The sequence below is a fragment of the Phacochoerus africanus genome, chromosome 3, assembly GCF_016906955.1.
Source record: "Phacochoerus africanus isolate WHEZ1 chromosome 3, ROS_Pafr_v1, whole genome shotgun sequence".
In the NCBI taxonomy this organism is placed as follows: Eukaryota; Metazoa; Chordata; class Mammalia; order Artiodactyla; family Suidae; genus Phacochoerus; species Phacochoerus africanus.
In genome coordinates, this window is record NC_062546.1 from 263,855 (window position 1) to 278,932 (window position 15,078).

At 64.6% G+C, this 15,078-nt stretch overlaps 2 protein-coding genes across 3 annotated transcripts in view; both read right to left on the bottom strand.

Moving 5' to 3' along the window:
- Window positions 1-4,423: 4,423 nt before the first annotated feature.
- On the bottom strand, window positions 4,424-8,767 carry C3H20orf204 (chromosome 3 C20orf204 homolog). 2 transcript variants are annotated; one of them, XM_047770581.1, is made up of 4 exons: window positions 6,834-8,767; window positions 5,163-5,435; window positions 4,912-5,064; window positions 4,424-4,714 (listed from the first exon to the last, which is right to left on the bottom strand). In XM_047770581.1, exons 1-4 carry the CDS (start codon window positions 6,834-6,836, stop codon window positions 4,577-4,579), a joined length of 567 nt encoding a protein of 188 aa, XP_047626537.1. In that variant the 5' UTR covers window positions 6,837-8,767; the 3' UTR covers window positions 4,424-4,576. The 2 variants fall into 2 exon arrangements, with proteins under 2 accessions (XP_047626537.1, XP_047626536.1); XM_047770580.1 differs by having other exon boundaries at window positions 5,163-8,767.
- A 115-nt stretch (window positions 8,768-8,882) lies between these two features.
- Window positions 8,883-15,078, bottom strand: part of PRPF6 (pre-mRNA processing factor 6) — a 43,577-nt gene continuing 37,381 nt past the window's right edge. Inside the window, exons 16-21 of the mRNA XM_047770579.1 lie at window positions 14,672-14,848; window positions 14,244-14,377; window positions 13,552-13,643; window positions 12,387-12,501; window positions 9,532-9,658; window positions 8,883-9,117 (exon numbers count right to left, since the gene is read on the bottom strand). Coding sequence (XP_047626535.1) covers window positions 8,965-9,117; window positions 9,532-9,658; window positions 12,387-12,501; window positions 13,552-13,643; window positions 14,244-14,377; window positions 14,672-14,848 — 798 coding nt within the window. The 3' untranslated portion in view covers window positions 8,883-8,964. The remainder of the gene's footprint in view (window positions 9,118-9,531; window positions 9,659-12,386; window positions 12,502-13,551; window positions 13,644-14,243; window positions 14,378-14,671; window positions 14,849-15,078) is intronic.

Genomic DNA, 15,078 nt, shown 5'->3' on the forward strand with positions numbered 1-15,078 from the left:
TCCATTGTATGGATGGACCAGATTTTATTTATTCATCAACCGATGGACAGGTTGTTTCCGCGGTTTGGCTACTGTAATTACGTCTGCTGTGAACACTCCTGTGCAAAGGTTTCTGTGGCTGTTTTTCATTAAAGTAACATAAACTTGTATCTCTAATGACCAAGGCTGAGCAAGAAGATTGAGTATCTTAAATCCACATGCTGGAGCAGCTAGCCCCCAAAGGCGGCGTCCAGAGCAGCCGACCTCCTATCCCAGCAGGGCCCCCCAAAACAAAACTCCATCTTCCACCCAGCCCCCCACCCCCACCCCGACTCCAGCCCCAGGCTGGGGAGGGGCCCCAAGGAGCAGGCTCCAGTCCAGGCCACGGAGGGTTCAGGCCAAGTGTGTGGGAGTTCCTGGCCCGGGACTGGGGAGGGGGAGGTATGGGAGCCCCGATGTTCCTTTCTCTTTGTGTTTCAGAGCCGGCCGTGCAGCTTCGCACCTCGTCTACCTCCGCAGAAGCCCCGGCCTCCCTCCGGGGGAGACCCGGCGGGGCTCTGGACCCTCTGTCTTGCTGCCAGGACCCCGCCCCTCCGCCCCACTCCCACGACCCCGCCCCGCTGCCCCACGACCCCGCCCGCGCGCGCGCGAAAACAGGAAGGGGCCCGCGGCGGCGGCGGCGGCGGCGGCGCTGGGAGGAAGCGCAGGAAGCGGCAGCGGGTGCGGCGCTTATCTCGGGTCGCAGGCGGACCCCTGGCCTCACGCCCCGCGCGCGGGGCCGGGCAGGGGCTGCGGGAGGCCAGGCCTGCTCACCTGGCGGGGGGCCCTGGCCGCCTCACCCCCAAGCCACAACCGCCGCAATTGGGCTGTGGTGGGAGGCGGCAGGACCTCACTGGGTCAAGCTGTGCCCCTCCAGTGCGGGGACCCAGGGGCTAGCGGCCACCGTCCGACCCCAGGGCGCCCCCAGCTCCCGCAGAAGGCACGCTGCCCTACCCTGCCCCCCATTTCCCCCCAAGCAAGGACTCACTTCACCCAGCAGGTGTGGGCTCCCTGCTGCTTCTTCCTGGCTTTAACTGGGGAAGGGGGGCGCAGGGTGACGGTTGTTTGTGTCTGTGTTTACAAAGCCAACTCTTTTCCTGGGGAGGGGGCAGGATGGGGACTGTCCCTGGGCGCCCACCAGAGTCCTGCAGGCCACTGGCAGAGACAATGGACTCCAGCACCTGGCACTCCCCGCTCCCTTGAGTGTTCGCTTCGCTTCCTGGAGTGGGGGCCCTCGTTTGTTTCTGCGTCACCCGCAGCTGGAACGGCGCCTCCCTGCACACCTGCAGGTCTGGGGGACCCTACACGCGGGCCCGCGGGCAAGGGCCAAGGGCCCGTCAGGTCTGGCGCAGGTGCTTCCTCCCTTCCTCTCAGTCCGAGTGAGCCTCACGCCCTCACAGCAGCCAGGGCCAGATGAAGGCCTGGCTCGCTCACGTCCTGTCCCACAGCCTTGGCCCCATGGCCACGGGAGGTGTGCTGTCTAGGGCCTGGCATGGCAGGCGTGCGTCTTCCCCACCACCTCCAACCACGTCCCGGGGCTCAGCCTGGCTGGAGTAGTGGCTGCTGGGGGAGGGGAATGGGAGGGGACCTGCGTGGGCCCAGGGCAGGGCCAAGGCAGCCTGGTCCACAGTCTTCAGGAGGGCCAGCGTTCTGCCCTGGTGGTCTGATGGCAGCCTGGGAAGGGGCAGAGGTGGGGGGTGGGGGGTGGGGGTGGGGTGGGCAGAGCGAGGAGCCCGTGGGCGGCAGTGGGAACACACAAGTGGCAACTTTGGAATTAACTTTTTGGTTTTTCGACTCCAGAAACTAGTTTAGTTTGCTTGCCGACCGTGCTCCAGATGTTCTTTCAAAGGCTCCCCGTCTGGGGAGGCCTTGGGACCCAGACTACCCTTCAAAGCCCGCCTGACCCCTCCCCTCGGCGCTGTACATGGGGGGGTCTCCCTGGACCGTGCCCTGCGGCCCCATCTGCCACCATGGCACAGCCCCCACCTCCATGGAAGCAGCTGAGAAGGCGCGTGTGGCAGAGGACACCCCACGTGTGTGCCCCAGAAAAGTGCTTTTCAGAGGAAGAACAGGCTCAAGCCACACCCCCGGGGCCTTGGCAGGGAGGGGCGAGCCCCTGGGAAAGGTGGGGCCTGCCTGCTCTCTGCCCTTACGCTCTGCCTTCAGTGGCCCCAGGGCTCCATCCCCACGGGTCTCTTTCCGTGCCCGTGCTCCAGCAGCGAACCTCTGAGCAGCTTGGTGGGCCCTGGCGCAGAGCCTGAAGAGCCGCACCTCAGATCTGAGCAGAGACAATGAGAGCAGAGGTGGCCCCAGCTCTCCCTCCAGGCTCTGTGTCTCTCAGCAGCTGCGTGTGGCTCTGCATCTCCCCAAACGGGGTCCCGCCCTGGACAAGTGAACTTTGTGTAGACGCCCGCCCTGCCCCACCCCGCATGAGCAAAGATGCTGTAGTGGGTTGAACGGCGGCTCGAGAGATATGTCCACCTCCCAGTGTGAACTTCTTGGTGCAAAGGGTGCCAGCAGATGTGATTAGGCCTTGAGGTGAGCTCATCCTGGGTTACCCAGTGGCCCTCAACCCCATGGCAAAGATCCCCAAAACACAGAGAGAGAGAGAGAGAAGGCCACATGAGGAAAGAGGCAGATATTGGAGCCATGTAGTCACAAGCAAAGAACACTAGGAGCCACCAGAAGCTTCAAGAAGCAAGAATGGATTCGCCCCTAGAGCCCCTGGAGGGAGCACAGCCCTATGAGACCCGCTTTCAGGTCAATGCTACTGACTCTGGACTCGTGGCCTTTGTGTTAAGCCACCTAGTTTGTGGTAATTTGTCCTAGCAGCTCTCGGAAACTAGTAACAGATGGCTTCCGAGCTGTGGGGCTCAGGCAGGTTCGCCAGAGAGAGCGAGCTGGGCCGGGGGTGGGGGGGCCGTGCACACTCACGCATTCCTGCTGCACACACACCTCTTCCTGCACCCCACTGTGTGCACACACAGACACACTTCCAGGGAGGCTCTGGCAGGACCTGGAGGAGGAGCAGTGGGCCCAGGGTGCAGGGGTATCTTGTTTGCTCCTGAGCTTGGGCGGAGGAGGGGTCGCCCCACCACCTGCCCACCCCGGCTGCAGGGGCTACTCTCCGCAGGTTCCCGGGCTGGGCTAGAGAAGCAGGGGCCTTGGTGGGGGCCCTGCCCCTACTGTGGACTCTTACCGAGCTTCTCCAGGCCCAGCTCAGCTACGCAGGCGTTGTGCTCCAACCACAGGGGCCTGCTCCCTCCTACCTGGACGCTGGGCCACCCCCGCCCCAGGCAGGAGCCCATGGGAAGTCCCAGATCCCGCCTCAGCTCAGACCCTGTGTGGCGACAGTGCACTCTAGCCCCAGCTGGAGCCTCCACACCGGCCGTCCTCACACAGCCCACGCGCCACACCCGGGAGCCCTCACAGATGCAGCACTCATAGATCGGTGGGGCACGCTCTGTGTGCACCTCGGGTGTCACAGCACTCAGTGTGGCCTCATGGCCTGGGAGCATACTGCTGAGGTCCCCACCCTGTGCTCTTATCCCAGCTCTTGCACTTCCTGCCAAGTCCTGTAACCTCCTGGGGCCTCGGTTTCCTAGTGTGTAAAACAGGGACAGGGGTTCCTGCTGCATAGACTGAACCGGTTCACACGCATAGGCAGGGCACGTCAGGGTTTGCTGTGCCCACTGACGGCTCCACCGCGAAGACCTGTCTACCTCTCCTGCTTGCGTCTGTTCTGCCAGGGTATCTGGGGCAAGGCCTGAAGCCCACCTGTCCAGGAGGGGTGTGATGACAGGTGTGCCCACCACTTGCCTTGGCCAGGTGCTCTGCTTGTCCCACTTCCCCAAATCCTCGCCCAGCTGTGATCAGGAGGGGCCGCCCACCTCCAGGCCAACACGGCTGGAGGTGGGGGACTCCAGGGATCAGCCCCCCATTCTGCCCAGCAAACGCAGGGTCTGTAGCCAGCCTGTCCCAGTTCCACAGAGGGAGCTGCTGCCACCCTTCCCAGGCTGCAGGAAATGGCCTGGCTCAGCTTGCAGCCAGGGCCATAGCTCGCTTCCCTTCAAGCCCGTTTCCTTTATCCGGTTGTTTTGCTCCGAATTCACAAAGCTCAGCCTTCCCCCCCCTCTCCATTTCCACCCTTCCCCCATTCCTGAGTGGAGCAGGACGGATACGCGGCTGCATTTTAGCGCCGACAGGAGTCCCTGACCGGCTCCCGCCCCGCCCCCCAAGCCGGCAGCGCGGACCGAGCGGGAGTCCGGTCCGGCGTCCCGAGCTGCCCCCTGCTGGCCGAGCCTGGGAGCACCGTCCTCGCCTCCCCTGCCCCCTCCACCACCACGTTTGTCAGTGGCCCCAGAGCCCCCTTCCCCCCGAGACGCGCAGACCCTGGGGGCGGAAGGCGCTGCACCAGCTGTTTATTGGGCCCTCGCTAGGGGCAGGGAGGGCGGGCCCCTTCGGGAGTGGCGAGCGGCGCGGGGCGGGAGCTCCCGTCTCCGGGCCCGGGGCCCGAGGCCCTGGGGGTGGGCGGCGCGGGCTCGCAGCAGGCGGACTCCTAGGAGTCCCGCGTGGCCCCGGCACGCAGCGCGAAGAGCTTCTCCCAGCAGGTGGCGACGGCGTCCAGGGCGCGCAGCAGGAGCCGCCTCCGGCCGCCCCGACGCCGGACAAGGCGCGTTTCGGACCGCCGGCTGGGCTGTCGGGACGTGTCGGTCAGGGAGTGTGCACGGACCCCACCCCGCCCCGCCCCGCCCCGCCCGCCCGCTCTTGTCCAACCCCCGAGGGAAGGGGGTCGCCGTCCGGTCAGCGGGCCCAACGGGAGTCCCCAGAACCTGGGGCCGTGGGAGTGAGTGGGCTGGGGATCCGGCCTCGCACGCGCTCAGGGACGCACACCTGCCGCAGCGTCCAGCAGTGGCGCCGCATCACCGCCTCGGTGCGCACGGCCACGGTCCACGCCGCTTTCTCCAGAGCCCCGCGGCGGCCCCCCGCGACAGCCCCACGTAGGGTCTGACCCAGGGCCACGATGGACAGTAGGATATTGTGCTCCTGGGGAGGGGAGGAGAAAGCGTGCTGGGGACGAGCCCTACAGGGAGCCCCCAAGGGAGGGTGGGGGGCCACGGGCTGGGGGCGGGGCGTCTCCATACCTTCTGGGCGCCGCAGGAGGCTCCCACCCGCCCCTGCCTTCCGGAGGCCGCAGCTCCAGTCAGGTTTTTCTGAATGAAATGGTGTCTGGAGCCCGACCCGGCCCCTTCGGCCCCTGGCCCCATCCACCTCACTGCGGCCTGCAAGTCCTCGAAGATGACGGCGCGGTAGTGGTGGAGCACGTCGGGGACGCTGCAGGCGCGGAGCCCGGCCCTGCCCGGCCCGGCCCCCAGCAGCGCCAGCAGGAGCGCCCAGAGCGCGGGCTTAGGGGGCCCCTGCAAGGGATAGCGCGTCAGTCCGTGGAGGGCGCCTCTGCCCCTGCAGCCCCGCAGGCTTGCCCACGGGGGGGTGGGGGGGTGGGCGGGGCCTCTCAGCTGCTTAAAAAGAGACGTCGTCGCTGGCGGTTCTGCAAAGGCTCCAGGCATGGGCCTGGCAGGCTTAGGGAAGGGCACACAGCAGGCCTGCAACCTGGACCGCACGAAGGTCTCGCAGAGATGGGTGAGGACGCAGGACTCCGCAGTCCCACGCACTGGATGCTCTAGCTGGCGCGGGTGTGAGGGCCCAAGTGCCCACAGGACTCAGCAGGGCTGACCTAGGTCTGGGCTACAGCAGGAAGTACCCTCTGCACAGCCTCGCCCCTGGCCATGCCAGGCCCCCACCACTACCCCCGGCACCTCTCACCTCCTGGGGCCACAGCAGTGGCTGCAGAGCTGTTTGCCCAGCCTTCCCCACAGCAGAGGGCAGAACCCATCTGCTCCCTCCACAGCCGGGCAGCTCCCGCCTCCTGTCGTCAACTGCTCAGCTCCAACCAGCTCTGAGAGCCATGGGAGCTGGGGTTCCCCTGCGCCCCCAACCCAACCAGGACAGGGGTGAGGGCTCAGGGCTCAAGGCCACACCCTTTGGGAAGGGGAGGGCTTGGGGAACGCCAAGGGGAAGGGAGGAAGGGGGGCACCTGACACCCCACCAGACATTCCATTCACAGGCCTCCCCCTCCCCCAGAATGGAGGGACCCGGCTCACAGGGAGAAGCCCACCCCCATCCAGAAGCCCAAACATCAGAGAAAGAGCAGCTTGTCCTCAGGCTCCCAGCCTCCAGGCTGGAGTCAGACAGCAACTGGAACATTAATCATGTGAACCCAGCGAGACCCGGGACTCAAGACAACAGACTCTGCTTCCCGGCCCTGGCAGAGAAGCCCGGCCTTGCAGGACTGGGCCTGGGAGTCCGCGGGGGGCTTCTTCTGCCTGAGGCGCCAAAGCGCTGGCCAGAAGAGCGATGCAATTAGCCGCGGCCCCTTCTGGAAACCCACCCCTCCCGGACACACTAGGCAGGACGGCCAGTTCAGTTACCCCTCCGCCTGCGGAGGCTCAGAGATCCCAGTGAGAACAAGAGCTGGTGGTGCTGGAGGTCCAAGTGGGGTAGGGCGACTGCCCGGGGGGGCCTGGGAAGGCCGGTCCAGCCTACGAGGGCCCGGTGGCCCCAGCACCAGACCGGTGACTCTGCCGACACTGCCAGGAAGGTCGGGCAGGAGCGCCCAGGGCCAGGCTGCGGCGACGGGAACCAAGGGGGATTTCCTGGTGGGGCACGGCGGGGCTGCTGAGCCACCCCTGGTCTGTGCACGCTCCCTGCCCCTTGGCCAGCGTCGGCCCCCCAGCCCGTGTCCCGCAGCCGCTCACCATGGGCCTCTCAGGGTCAGGCCCTCCCTCACTCCCGCCGGTGGGCCTCGGACATGCTCCTGGGATCCTCAGGTGGGGGCTGCGGCTGCCACTCCAGGTCCTGCTCCAGGCCTGGCCACCAGGGCTTCCCTGGACGGGCTGGAGCAGGAGGACGAGCGGCAGGCGGACCAGGCTTTTGAAGTTGGCTCCTCCGAGCAAAGGAGGGAGGGAGGACGAAGGAGGGAGGCCCCAGGATCCCAGCCCTGCGCCCTCCCTCTCCCCACCCCTATCCAATCGCTTCTTCAATTAACCTGACCCTGGAGCCCAGCCCCAGCGGGCTGTCTTCCCACCCAGCAGATCTTGGATTCAGCTGTCAGCTCCAAGGAGGACGGAGGACGGGGCAGGGCGCTTGGGGGGCCAGAGTGCAGCGCAGGGCCAGTTGGCGGGGAAGGGGAACCCGGAGAGGCAGGGGGCTGCCCGCGCCCTCCCCAGGGGCCCTCCTCAGTGGTCAGCAGGTGCTGCCTCTTCCAGGAACCCAGCGCCAGGTGAGCAGACTTAACCCTCCCGGCCCCCAGCTACCCCACACTCCGTCCGGGGGTCCTGTCCCAGCAGGTCTCAGGCCTGGGACTTCCCGGGCTCTCCACTGGCCCAGCACTCAGAGGTGCTGCTGCTCTCCTCCTGGGCAGAGGGGGTCTTTCGCTGGGGAGGTGACCTCGGCTAGACTTGAAGCAGGACTGAAAAGGGCAGATGAAAACCTACGGTCTGGCTTTCCCAGGGAGAGGAGACTTTCCTCACCACCCCCGGCACAGGGAAAGCCACCCGCAGGCAAAAAAACACAAAGACGACACTGGTAGGTGGACAATCCAGATGCTCTGGAACCTTCTAAGGGCCCTGAGGGAAGCCTCACCTGACCTAGGTCAAAGGAAGTGCCCCGGAGGAGCCACAACCCACCGAGGGCACAGAACGACCAGCTGCCCTGTGGCCACAGCCCTTCCTGGGCCCCGGCTTCCACCTGTACAGGGGCAGGCTGGCTTTCAAACTCTAATAAAGGTGTCGGGGCTCACTTTTCAGTGTTAGGGGCTGGACCCTTTCCACCTCCTCCAAAAGAGATCAGAAGAAACTCCGGAGTCTCAGTGAAATCACCCAGGAGCCGAACCTCCTGCAGAGCCCCCCGGGACCAGCCCCACTCGGGGTGAGGGGGATTTCTGGGGTGACAGACTACCTGTGAGCAGGGCCAGGCCAGGCACTGGCAGTTCCTGACCCCACAAAGGGATGGTCTCATCCCTGGGGCTGGCTGTGTCCCTGTGGCAATTAGAACACGGTGGTGGGGGAGGGGGGACGGACCCCACAGGTAGACAGGCCCAGGCGCTGACATGGAGGTGTGGCCACGGCCCGAGGGCTCAGCCACAGGTCAGGGACCACTGCCATCTCAAGGCACCCCCCTGGGAGCTTCTCTTCCTAGTCTGTGGAAACAACTGTCAGCTGCCCTTCTGGTCCCCCCCCCAACCCCGACCACGCTCACCTCTTGTCCTTGGCCCACAGCCTCTGGACACCCCGGGACCCTGGCCAGACGTCTACAGCCGCAACCAAGACCCCGACTTCCAAGGGAACTGGCTAGTTTCCCTCTGAACACACACGAAGGGACCCAGAACCCCAAGTCTTTATCCTCAGGGAGAAAACATGCCATCGCCCAGGGCACGAAAGCGTGTTCGGTCTAGAGAGGACGGTGACGAGTGCCGTGGGGTAAAATTCGCTGAGTGCAGATGAGCAAACATGAACTCACCTGCAGATGCGGAGCCCCTCTTGGCGGTGGTGCGCACACCAAGCCCCCCCACCCCCCATCCTTCAGGGCACCAGGCCTATCTGCGCTCCGGAAAGTCACCCCCCGCAGTCACCAGGACAGCCAGGCCCCAGCTGTGCCTACACGCGGCTCCTGCCCAGAAGGTGCCTTCCACGTGCTTCCAATGTGGGGCACAGGCTGTCGCAGGAGGCCTCCCTGAAAGCCAGCCCGTCCAGTGGGCCACCCCAGGGAGGGCCCGGAGCACACCTGCCAGCCGCTGACCCAGCAACTACCTAGAAAGCCTTTAATTCGAGAGCAGGACGGCGCGCCCCCAGCCCAGCCCCGGCGGCCCCCCCAGAGGGGGCAGAGCAGTCAGAAGGGGTTCCGGATGCGGGCTGCCACGAGCACGAGGATCTCCCCGATCTTCCGCTGCCAGTTAGCGATGTCCTTGGACGTGGCGCACCACAGCTCCCCGTGCCGGGGCTCGGCGTTCTCGCAGCGCCGCCTCACCTCCTCCCGCTGCTCCTGGAGGGAAGCAGGGGCGCCTGAGGCAGGGCCCCCCACCCCGGCCGCCCGGCCCCTGCTCGGCTCACGGCAGCCCCTCTGCCTGCGGAGCAGACCTGACGAGGAGCTTCCCCGGGGGTGAGCCCCACTGTCCACATCCCGCGAGGACCCAGGAGGGCCGGGCTCCAGGGGGGCGCCTGCCCCGCAGGACAGAATCACCGAGGCACAAGGACGACCCTCAGGCCTCAAGCTCCAGCCCCATTTCTAGCGTGACCTCGCGCCCCCGCCACAGGAACGCGTGAGAAAACACCGCCAGGCCGTTCCAGGTGGCGCAGACATCCACGCCGCAGGCTGGGCGGCTCTGGGGCTGGAGACAGAGCGGCCTCGGAGCCGTCCGGGCGGGGGGGGGCGGGGGGGGGCGGGCAGGCGCCTCACCTCCGTGCCGTGCTGCAGCTCGAACTTGTAGAAGAAGGCCCAGGCGTCCCCCAGGTCCGAGTCGATCTTCACCGTGCGGTGGAACCACTCCCTGGCCTTGGTGATCTTGCGTTCACTCCAGAACAGCCTGTCGGAAGCAGAGGGCAGGGCCCAGGCGGGCGTCCTCAGGGGGGTCCGAGGACAGCCTGGGGCCTTGGCCGGGGGGGGGGGGGGGGGAGGCCCCGCTGCTGCAGCAGTGCAAGGCTCAGCCCGCAGACCGCCAGCTTCTCTCCTGAGGCCTGGCTGCCTGGGGCTCCGCCAGGCCACTAAGAGGAACCACCCTTCCAGAAGCGCCTGACCAGGGAGCTCCCGCTGTGAGGCCATGGGGTAAGGAATCAACTGCAGCAGCTGGGGTCGCTGAGGAGGCACGGGTTTGATCCCCAGCCCAGGGCAGTGGGTTAAAGACTCTGGCGTTGCCACGGCTGCGTCAAAGGTCACAGCTACAGCAGGGATTCAGTCCCTGACCCTGGAATTTCCATATGCCGCGGGTGCAGCCATCTAAAAAAAAAAAAGGTCTGGAGTTCCCGTCGTGGCGCAGTGGTTAACAAATCCGACTAGGAACCATGAGGTTGCGGGTTCAGTCCCTGCCCTTGCTCAGTGGGTTAACGATCCGGCGTTGCCGTGAGCTGTGGTGTAGGTTGCAGACGCGGCTCGGATGCCACGTTGCTGTGGCTCTGGCGTAGGCCTGTGGCTACAGCTCCAATTCGACCCCTCGCCTGGGAACCTCCATATGCAGCGGGAGCGGCCCAAAGAAATACCAAAAAAGACAAAAAAAAAAAAAAGGTCTAACCAAAGTGTTTCTTTTGGTTGTTTTTGGCCACCCCAAAGCGCTTCTTAAAAATAAACAGGAGTTACCATTGTGGCTCAGCAGGTTAGGGACCCTACGTAGTCTCCCTAAGGATGCAGGTTCGATCCCTGGCCTTGCTCAGTGGGTTAAGGATATGGCCGGCTGCAAGCTGTGGTATAAGTCACAGATGCGGCTTGGATCCAGTGTTGCCATGGCTGTGGTGTAGGCCAGCAGCTGCAGCTCCGAATTGACCCCTACCTAGCCTGGGAACATTCATACGACACAGATGTGGCCTTAAAACGAAACACACACACACACACACACACACACGTTCCCTGAGAGCTCAGCAGGTTAAGGATCCTGAGCTGTCACTGCTGTGGTGCAGGATCAATCCCTGGCCTGGGAACTTCTGCATGCCGCAGGCACAGCCAAAAAACAAAAAAACCCAAAAAACCCCCACCACTCACACGGAGCAAGAACCTCAAACTCCTTTAAATTGTTCTCCTTTCAGCCAAGTACCAGGAAAGAAAGCCAACTCCACAAAACATCAGACCACGGCCCTGACTGGGGGAGTGAAGTGCAGTCTCCTCCGGCCCCGCGGTTCTCACCTCCTGGGATGTTTCGCCTCAGGGGGCAGCTCCAGCAGGAGCCCACAGCCAAAACAAAGAACCTGGGCCACAAGCAGACATGCCTGAAAACCAGACCCGGAGAGGAGCCCCGGGGTCCGAAGCCAGACCGGGAACCAGGGAGCCGTCCCCAAAGGCCAGCGAGGGTGGGAGGGCAGAGGGGGGGCTGCCCGCCTCCACCCAGCTCCCCCGCCAGAAGCACCAGCGCAAACCCTTCAGGCAGCTGTTTCAGGCTGGGCTCAGCTTCGAAAGGAATCACTCCAGGCTCTGATAGCCTGATTGTTTTTTAAGCCTTGCGGTATTCTTAATTGCTTGGTGTTAGATAAACTGTGATTTAAAGAGCACAAACCCAGATAGCAGCACACAGCACCAGCCTGGGAACAGCGGGAAGGAACCTGTTTACTTTACAAAGCCTTTTACGAGGTTTTATGGCAGCCCTATCGGAGTGTCACGCAGAAGTCACCGTGGGAGCCCTGGGAGGGCCCAAGCTGGGCCTCTGGGGCCTGCAGGAAGCCCCAGGCGCAGTGCCTCCCCTGCAGCCTGACGGAGGAGCCGGGCAGAACCTGAGCAGGGGGGCCCAGGCTGCCCAGGATCCCGTCAGGCAGGGACAGCACCTGGGAGCTCCCCGGCCCACACCCCCTCACGCGGGGGCGGGGGGGGGGGGGCCTCGATGACGATGATGACGCTTCCAGCCCTGACCACACCCACCCTCTGCCCTGCACTCAGGTTCTGCTCCTCTCAGGCCCCTGTCCTTCGAGAAGGGAACAGAGACCCTGTGAGGTTAGGAGGGTCTCAGGCCCTGCACACACTGGCCTCAAGCTCACCCAGTCCTACCAAGGCCCTGAGCTCCCTCTCTTTCCACACGTCTCGACGGGGCCTCTGACCCAGCACCCCACAGAGCCGCCTCCCCTGGCCCTGGAGGCCAGGCCCCCTGAGGACAGGTGGCTCCGGCAGAGTCGCCTCCATACCCCCGGGGACATGGGCTGGGCCTGGCCACAGGCCCTGGATTGTTCCTGGGCTGCAGGGGTCAAAGGGCCTGCCTCTTCACCCTAACTCGATGAAAGCAGTGTTCTTGCTTACAGCCCTCTGGACCAAGGGAGGCTTGCTTATAACTTCAGTTCTCTGAGGACCAGCGTCAGCAAGCCTGTGCCTGTCCTGCAACCCACGGGACCCACAGGAACAAACTGAGAAGCGGCAGAGACGGCAAGAGCAGACCCACGAGAGGGAACGAGGAGAAGCAAGGCAGGTCAGGGATGAGCAGGCAACCCAGGCCTATGCGGCCTCTGACCGGGGACGTGCTCCATGGTGGAGCTGCGGGGGCCAAGGACCCGGGAGCCCACCCTCTCCCAGGGACCAGGAGGCCCCGGCAAGGTGCTCAGAAGCACCGCAGGGACCCTACTCACTTGGCCACAGCCAGGAGCACGTGGGGGTCGTGCTCACACTTCTTCAGGGCATCCACACTCTTGGTCTTCCTCTGGGGTCTCGCTTCCAGGAAGATGGCTTCGGACCAGAGGACCCCTAAAATCCACAACCCACCCTGCTTTCAGAAACATGCCCATCCACACACAGGCTGCCCGAGGTCGGCCTTTGAACGTTCTAAGCCCAGTGTCCACAGCTGCGCCTCCCACCCCCCACCCCCCCACCGCAGCGGCCCAGGTGGCACAGACAGGACAACTTTCTGGGGGCAGGGGGGCCGGAAGTCCAAACACCTCTAAGGTTTCATTCCCACTGACTCCGTGACTTCGCAGCTAAGAATTCATGGTCACAAAACCATCAGAAGCGCTACCACAGACCCGCGCAGGGCCACAACCCAGGGGTGGCTATCAGACTACAAACAGACCCCCCCCCGGGGGGGGGCAGGGGGGGTCACACACCCAGACAGTTCAGTGAAGCCACTAAGGAACGTACATTCTTGAAGATTCAGTAACAGTGAAAAACTCTCACAGATTTAAAAAAGGAACAAGGAGTTCCCGTCGTGGCACAGTGGTTAATGAATCCGACTAGGAACGATGAGGTTGTGGGTTCGATTCCTGGCCTTGCTCAGTGGGTGAAGGATCCGGTGTTGCCGTGAGCTGTGGTGTAGGTTGCAGATGCGGCTTGGATCTGGCGTTGCTGTGACTGTGGTGCAGGCCGGCAGCTATAGCTCCGATTAGACCCTTAGCCTGGGAACCTCCATATGCTGTAGGTGCAGCCCTAGAAAAATCAAAAAGATAAAAAAAAAAAGAAAGGCACAAAACTAAACACACAGTATGACTGACTTTGTAAAAACATGAACAAGCTAAGAGCAGGAAGCGCCGAGTACTAGGCTTACAGGTGATTTCCGTGTCGCCTTTTTTGCTCCAAATCAGTTTATATACTGCACGTGCATTAACCTATCTGTGATGAAATAGTGAACATTAAATCCTAAACGGCAAAGAAACGGTGGTGGAACATGAGGCCAAACTTCCCACATTGAGACTTTCGTTCAATCACCTCAAAGACCGAGTTTACGGAAACTTCCGACGCAAAGACGGACGCAGAGCACAGACACCGCCTGCGGCGCCTGCGGCCCGCACCCCGGGAGCTCACCGGAGCTGGGGCACTCCTGCAGCGCCTTGGCCATCAGCGTGCTGGCGATGTTCTTCAGGCCCGCGCGGTACTCCAGCCTCACGGACTCCAGCCTGAGAGAGAAGCCGGCGGCGGCAGCGGGGGAGGGGGGGGGGGTGGTGGTCAAGCAGCAGCAGCCCGACCACAAGCCCAGAGGCAGTTCTGGAAGCTCCCGGGAAGCCACAGCAGCTGCGCTTCCCCGCTCTGCCAAGTGGGGCTCGTCCACCGGGGAAGGGAGACGAGACGCTGGGGTCCCCATGACCAAGCCCAGTGGCAGCTGCCCTGGAGGTGGGGACCTGGCACCCCCACCGAGGTGCAAGAACGAACAGGACACACGGGTGTGCTGACACCGAGGCCCGCCTCGGCCCCTGCGCACACGTTCCCAGGGACAGAGGGCCACCCTCACGGGCAGCCTCCTGTCGTCCCTCAAGGGGCAGAGTCGCCTCTTCCGTGGAGCCTGTTCCCGGTGTCATCCGCCCCCGATGCCCCCCCCCCCCGCCCCCCCGCCCCAGGGCACACGCTGCACCGTGTCCGCTCTCTTCGGGCCCGGCCGAGCCCACCTGAGGCAGGGCCGGGACTCCACAGGCGAGCGCCCACCACTGCCCCGCGAGGCCTGAGCAGGACACGCAGCACCGAGGCCTCGGGCAGCTCGCTGAGGGGCACGGGATGCTCACCACAGGCCGGGGTTCTTCGGGTTCTTCAAGCGGGACTTCTCCAAGATGGCCCGGGCTCGGGTCAGCTGCCCGATCTTCTCCTCCAGCCGGGAGAGCAAAAGCCACAGGGGTGTGGAGTGGGGACATTTCTTCAACTGCGGCCAACAGACACCAGAGGGACAGGGCTCAGCTGGTGTCTGCAGGGGCCGGGATCAGGGCTGCCTGTGCCCAGAGAGCCAGCCACCTCAGGCCCCGGGGGGCGCCCGCGCACGCGGGTGTGGACTCTGCAGCCTGGGCGCGACGTGGGCCACGGCCCGCCACTCGGCTGGTGCAGCGCGGCCGCGTGTGCAGGGCCTGAGCCCACCCCTCCTCCAGCTGGGGCTCCGCAAGGGCCGCCGTCCCCCGCCCCCGAGGGGAGGCGCTCTGTTGGCAGCCAGCCCGAGGCTCACCCCCTGGTTGTAGGCCTCCCGCGCCTTCTCCATGAGCTCCTCCTGCTCCTCAATCTGCCCCTTCATCATCCAGAGCTTGGGGAAGTCCTCGTAGTGCTTCAGCGCCTCCTCGCACAGCTCCTGGGCGGCCGCCAGGTTCCCCAGCACCCACTCCAGCTTCACAGACTTCATGAACACCTGGGGGGACGGCGTCAGGCAGCACCTCCCCGGGCGTGCCCGCGCACGGCTCACCCCGCGAGCTGTCGACCCGGCCGCACCGCACGCGCTGCTGTAAGCGGGCTCCTGCCCCTTGGAACGGGCCGGGCCACATACACGACTGCACTGCAAAGCCGAGCGCGCCCAGCGAGCTCCGCGTGCCTGCGGCCTCCGTCCCCCCTCCCGCCCCCGACGCGGGCGGCGGGGCAGCT